At 47.5% G+C, this 5,901-nt stretch overlaps 1 protein-coding gene across 1 annotated transcript; it reads right to left on the minus strand.

Moving 5' to 3' along the window:
• Positions 1-1,374: 1,374 nt before the first annotated feature.
• LOC127569235 (EEF1A lysine methyltransferase 3-like) lies at positions 1,375-5,700 on the minus strand. The gene is made up of 3 exons (XM_052013710.1): positions 5,533-5,700; positions 3,754-3,865; positions 1,375-1,787 (listed from the first exon to the last, which is right to left on the minus strand). Exons 1-3 carry the CDS (start codon positions 5,698-5,700, stop codon positions 1,375-1,377), a joined length of 693 nt encoding a protein of 230 aa, XP_051869670.1.
• Between the last annotated feature and the right edge of the window lie 201 nt (positions 5,701-5,901).

Below are 5,901 nucleotides of genomic sequence, written 5' to 3' on the forward strand. Positions count from 1 at the left end.
TTTTGACCCAGTGACCGTGAAGGAATGGTGATATATTTAAAAGTCAGGATGGTGATTGGCTTGTAGGGCAACTTGCAGTTGGTGGCATCGCCATGCTTTTGCTGCCCTTGTCCTTCTGGCTGGTAGAGGCCGTGGGTTTGGAAGGTGCTGTCTGAGGAGTCTTGGTGAGTTGCTGCAGTGCATCCTGGAGATGGTATAAACTGCTGCTACTGTGCGTCGGATGTGGAGTGGGCGAATGGTTGTGGATGGGTCCCTTTTAAGTGGGCTGTTATGTCCTGTATGGTGTTGAATGTTGTTGAAGCTGTGCTCATCCAGGCAAGTGAAGAATATTCCATCAATCTCCTGACTTGAACCTTGCAGATGGTGACAGACTTTGGGGAGTTAGGAGGTGAGTTACTCACCGCAGGATTCCTAGCCTCTGGCCTGCGCTTGCAGCCACATTGTGTACGTGACTACTCCAGTTTAGTTTCTGTTCAATGGTAACCCCCAGGATATTGATAGTAGGGGATTCAGTGATGGTAATGCCATTGGATATCAGGGGGTGATGTTTGGATTTCCTCTTGCTGAATGTCATCATTGGCTGCACATGCTGCCGAATGTTACTTGCCACTGATCAGCCCAGACCTCAACATCGTCCAGGTCTCACTCTGTTTTGATGTGGACTGCTTCATTGTCTCAGGAATCATGAATAGTGCTGAACATGGCGCAATGATCAGCAAACACCCCTACTTCTGACCTTGCGATTGAAGGAAAGTCATTGTTGAAGCATTGTAAAGAAGGATGAATACTTCATGTTAATTGTTCAAATGTCACAGTTCGTGTTAACAATAAAACAAGATTGGTAAAACAATCCAATACATCCAACTGGGAAAATGATGTGTAGAATGAGAACAGACTGACTACCGCAGGAGAAATCAATTGGTCGTAACTGTAGGAACTCGTTTAACCAGGAGAACCACCTCTGGAATATTACTTATCGATATTAACAATAATGGGAATCCCCAAACTAATCATTAAGAGCCGCAGGGAAAATGCAGCTGGAGTCAATCACATAAATTGGGAGTGGACTCACTTGGAGTAGTATTAGGACACGTGGCTACAATCATCTGTTTCCTGGCCACTTGACTGCTCCCGACAGATCCTGAGTAACTGCTCTGGATGTTACTGTGTGTTTTAACTCGAATTACCATACAGAACAAACAAACACTTGGCCAAGACATCGAGACCAATCAACATCTGGTGTTGTTAAATGGCAAAAAGAGAACAATACCATAAACAAATAAATTGAACAGGGTCCTTCAGTGAATATGAGTTATATTGATTTTTAAAAGCAAGAAGTTGGAAGAAGATGAGAGAAGCAGAGTTTTTTTTAACTTAAATTAAGCATCCAACCCCAGGATTTGTACTAATTTTGGTCATTTTATACACAATGATATTTTTATCATCTAGCCTGTCAACCACCTGGCAATTAAAATGCTGAGGTAGAACCTCCTTGTGAAAGGAGGGAGAACCATTCCTCTTTCGTAATTCAGAAGAGAGGTAAATTGTAGCTCCTTGGTTGGCGAGATGTCGCAATGTTTCCATGAGTGCCGGATAGCTAACTGAGCTATAAACAATATCAGAACCCAGGATGAAGTCATAATCAGTAGGAAAGCTTGTGTGGTCTTCACCCCAGGTCAGGGCACGGACCTTTACACGGTGCCTGCAAGCAGAGGGGATGTTGATGGAGACATTGTTTTCTATTTGCTTCAGGATGTTCGGCTTATCCGTCATGGTGACCTCTCCACCTGACCAGAAAGAGAGAGTGTGAAAAATCCATTATCCTCGATTACAGAGAGGATAATATACACAACGCTGGGCAGTGTTGAATCTTATTTCGGGAAATAATGGGGTAATTTACTATCTTAAAATGAGCAGAAAGGCCAAATAGTTTGGCAATCTGGTTGACCTCCAATTAGACCAGGTAGCATCTATGGAGAAAAGCAGGCGGTCAACGTTTTGGGTCAGGACCCTTCTTCAGGACTGAAGATAGGAAAGGTGGGAGTCCAATATATAGGAAGGAAAAGCAGAGAGGGGAGGTGGGGTGGGCACAGGGTGGTGATTGGTAGATGCAGGTAAGAGATAGTTATAGGCAGGTGCAGGGGAGGCGAGGAGAGCAGATCCACCGGGGGATGGGTCAAAGGTAAGAAGAGAGAAAAAAAGGAGGCTAGGAATGAGAAGAAGAGAAGAAGCATGGTGGGGGCGGTGGGGAAGGGGTGGGGATTACCTAAAGTGGTAGGATTCAATATTCACACCTTCAGGCTGCAAGGTTCCAGGACAGAAAATGAGGTGCTGTTCCTCCATTTTCCACTTGGAATTCTCCTGGCAGTGGAGGAGGCTGAGGACTGACATATCTGTGATAGTGTGGGATGGGGAGTTGACGTGACTGGTAACGGGAAGGTGCAGGTCGCCGTTACCGACGTAGTGCAGGTGTTCTGCAAAACGGTCGCCAAGTCTGCGTTTGGTCTCACCAATGTAGAGGAGGCCACACTTGGAGCACTGGATGCAGTAGATGATATTAAGGGAGGTGCAGGTGAATCTCTGTCTCACCTGAAAGGACTGTTTGGGTCCCTGGATGGAGGTAGTGTAGGGGCAGGTGTTGTATGTATGGCGGGGGCAGTGGAAAGTTCCCGGGAGGGAACGGGATGGGTGGGGGTGGGGAAGAGTGAACGAGGGAGTCGCAGAGAGCGCCGTCCCTACAAAAGGCAGAAAGGGGTGTGGAGGGGAAGATATACTTGGTGGTGGGGTGCCGTTGGAGATGGCAGACGTGGCGGAGAATGGGATGAAATATGAGGACAAGGAGGACCTATCCCTGTTGAGTCTGGGGGTGTGGGTGGGGCTGAGAGCTGAGGTGCGGGAAATGGCAGAGATGTGGGTGCGCGCTCTCTCGACCCAGTTGGGGACCACATTCTCCAACTTTAGGTAATCCCCATTCCCCTTCCCCACAACCCCACCCCCCATACTTCTTCTCTTCTTCCCTTTCCTGGCCTCTTTTTCTCCCTCTCTGACCCATCCTCCGGTGGATCTGCTCGCCCCTCCTCCCCCGCACCTGCCTATCACTATCTCTTACCTGCACCTACCTAGCACCACCCTGTGCCCACCCCACCTCCTCTCTTTTGTCCACCTATCACTGCTCTGCTTTTCCCTCCTATATATTTGGCTACCCTTTTCCTATCTTCAGTCCTGAAGAAGGGTGCTGTCCTGAAACATTGACCGCCTGCTTTTCTCCACGGATGCTGCCTGGCCTGCTGAGTTCCTCCAGCATCGTCGTGTTTTTCATCTAGGTTCCAGCATCTGCAGTCCTTTATTTCTCTAGTATAGACCTCTAATTAGAGTCCGCTCAGTATCTAATTTGCAATAAGTGGTCATATTCATAACAAGAGAAAAAAAACTGGCTAAGTAGTCTAGGTTAGCGTTGTTTGAATTTTAGCCTGGGCAGGACGCCTGGAGAACTGCTCTTGGACATAGACAATCGATCTTGTTGTATAGGAGAGGAGAGGCAAAGATCCAGGTGAGGGCGGCATCCTTCAAGCTTTATTACGTTTTCTGACTAACCACGTTTACCAGCGGCGAAGCAGCTCAATCAACGTTCTTCGGCACTCCCGGACAATAACACCCCTTCCCGATATCCTTTACGCTTGTCATTATTATCCGGATTCCTTATTAATATCAGGAGGCACTGGATTTCAGCTCATTTCCCTGCCTTTCACTTACCAAGTAAGGTTGTTAAAATCCCGACGATTCCAGTGCCCGATCCCAGCTCAATCACTCTCTTCCCAGTAAAACTGGCGTTCTGCTTCTCAAAGTACCGGCAAAGAGCGACTCCCTAAAATAGTGGAACACGGAATAGGCTCATTCAGGAACAGATGCGACACCGGCGGCTACTGTTAACAAGGGGCAGGACAAGTCAACAAAATATCTCTATAGAGACATAGGACTCGACAGCGCACTGTCGCCATTCGAGCTCTCTCAAGAGATTAAAGTAAGCACTCGGTCGGGTTGATTGCGCTTTCTTGTGCAGAGGCAACTGGCCCTCGAAAGAGGCTTGAACCGCCGCCCCAATGGATCACCCAACCAGTAACTACCCGCAGTCCAATCAGTTTACTTATCTACACAGGTCGCTCTGGGTAACTAATGGGTTCGGTTTTTACAGATGTCCATCAGTCGATTTTGTCCGTAAATCGGAAAAATACAAAAATCAGTCGATATGGTAACTACACTCCACAGTAGTGTAATGGATGGCATCAGAAACATATAGGACAGACAAGAAGTAAAAACAATTACTAGAAGTGGAAAGAGAGGGGAGACTAGATTTACCACACGTAAGAAATAACGTCGGACTTTTGAATTTAATAATATTATGGAAGCTCGTTGAATGTAGGGGTGTCCATAAGTCAGGCGTTCGTAACCCGGTGCTTCAAATAATCTGCTGGAGGGAATCAGCGGGTCGAGCAGCATCTGTGGGAGGAAAGGAATTGTGCTGATGCAGGGTTTGGACCCGAATTGTCGACAATTCCTTTCCTCCCACAGATGCTGCTCGACCCGCTGATTCCCTCCAGCAGAGTGTTTGTTGCTCCAGGTTCCGGCATCTGCGGTCTCGTGTGTCTCTGTTCGTAACCCGGGGGTGGCCTGTATGTCCATAGCACAGGTGCAGCAACGACATGCGTATAAATGCAGCGCTGGTAGTGGTACCGATCTTAAAGTACTATAAACTCCCTCTTTTGATGTCGGTTTGTACCGTTCCAGCCACAGTGGCAAAACCATTGAATGACTTTCGTCCACTCTCGGCAATGGTCGGGTGCATTGAGCAATATTGCTCACCGCCCCTCTGCATACTCCTCGCGTATAATGACCACTGAGGGAGAAGGAGTAGCTGCTACTGAGGTCAGGGCTCAGGAACCTACAGCCGATGAAGGGGATAAAACATTGAGCTGACAATCCTTATTTAACCACCCACTCTGAGCTTCCATCCCCACCTAAACCCAAGAGTTGGGGCCGCAAAAATATCCACTGCTTTGTTTTAAATATGTGAGACTAAAGCAGGCTGCAGCCAGACAGAGAGCGGACGCGCCGGATTGGTGATATATCCCGGGACCCCTTTTGTTGTTTCAGCGATGGGGCAAGATTACGAACTTCAGCGGGGTGCAGGGACAAAGTACAACGCGCGTTCCCTCTATCCAATACATAACAAAGGCAGTAAATGCTAGCGATACCCTGGAGGCCGGGCAGCATCTGTGGAGAGAGAAACAGATTTAACAGATGTCATCTCAGGCGAAAATCCATCTTCCTGAAATGGAGTTCTGCCTACACATTCTAATGTTTCTTCCTTCACAGACGTTGCCTGACTTGTCAAGTGTTTACAGTACTTTCTATTTTTTATTTCAGGTGTTCGGCGTCTGCATTTTGTTTTGCTTTTTGACCTCCCTCTCTCTGGCAAATACAACGCATGTGAAACGCCGTCTTTGCCTCGCTCCAGTTAATTAGTTGACTTACAGCTTCCCAGACATAGGCAGAAAAGCCCAGGTTAGCATTGATGAAACGAGCGATCTTTAAATTGTATCCGCAGAACTCGTATTTGTTCTCAAAAATGATTGTGGAATCAGAAACTCCCTCCTTTGAGGTGCCGTCGTTGGAGGGCTCCAATCGCCGGATTGCTGTCATCTTTATAATCCCCGAATTTCACCCGATGATCCTTAGGGAGCTGCAATGGGATTCGCTCCCAGCGGGGAATTAGCACAAGTGATTTCCTGAAAATGTTTGAACTGACGTTTATATAGCCCCCTTCTAGTCTTCCGCAAGCAGCAAGTTTCCTCACGGCCAATGATACATAGTCGCTCTAGCAGTTTAGGCACATTGGACTAA

Source organism: Pristis pectinata, chromosome 1 (genome assembly GCF_009764475.1).
Source record: "Pristis pectinata isolate sPriPec2 chromosome 1, sPriPec2.1.pri, whole genome shotgun sequence".
Taxonomy (NCBI): domain Eukaryota; kingdom Metazoa; phylum Chordata; class Chondrichthyes; order Rhinopristiformes; family Pristidae; genus Pristis; species Pristis pectinata.

What these genes read in the sequence shown, in the direction of transcription:
- LOC127569235 (XM_052013710.1), bottom strand. Translation starts at nt 5,700, where the DNA reads ATGACAGCAATCCGGCGATTGGAGCCCTCCAACGACGGCACCTCAAAG. An exon ending in CTGCCTATGTCTGGGAAGCT is followed by an intron (nt 3,866 to 5,532) that starts GTAAGTCAACTA and finishes CCACTATTTTAG; the next exon opens with GGAGTCGCTCTTTGCCGGTA. An exon ending in GATTTTAACAACCTTACTTG is followed by an intron (nt 1,788 to 3,753) that starts GTAAGTGAAAGG and finishes CTTTCTGGTCAG; the next exon opens with GTGGAGAGGTCACCATGACG.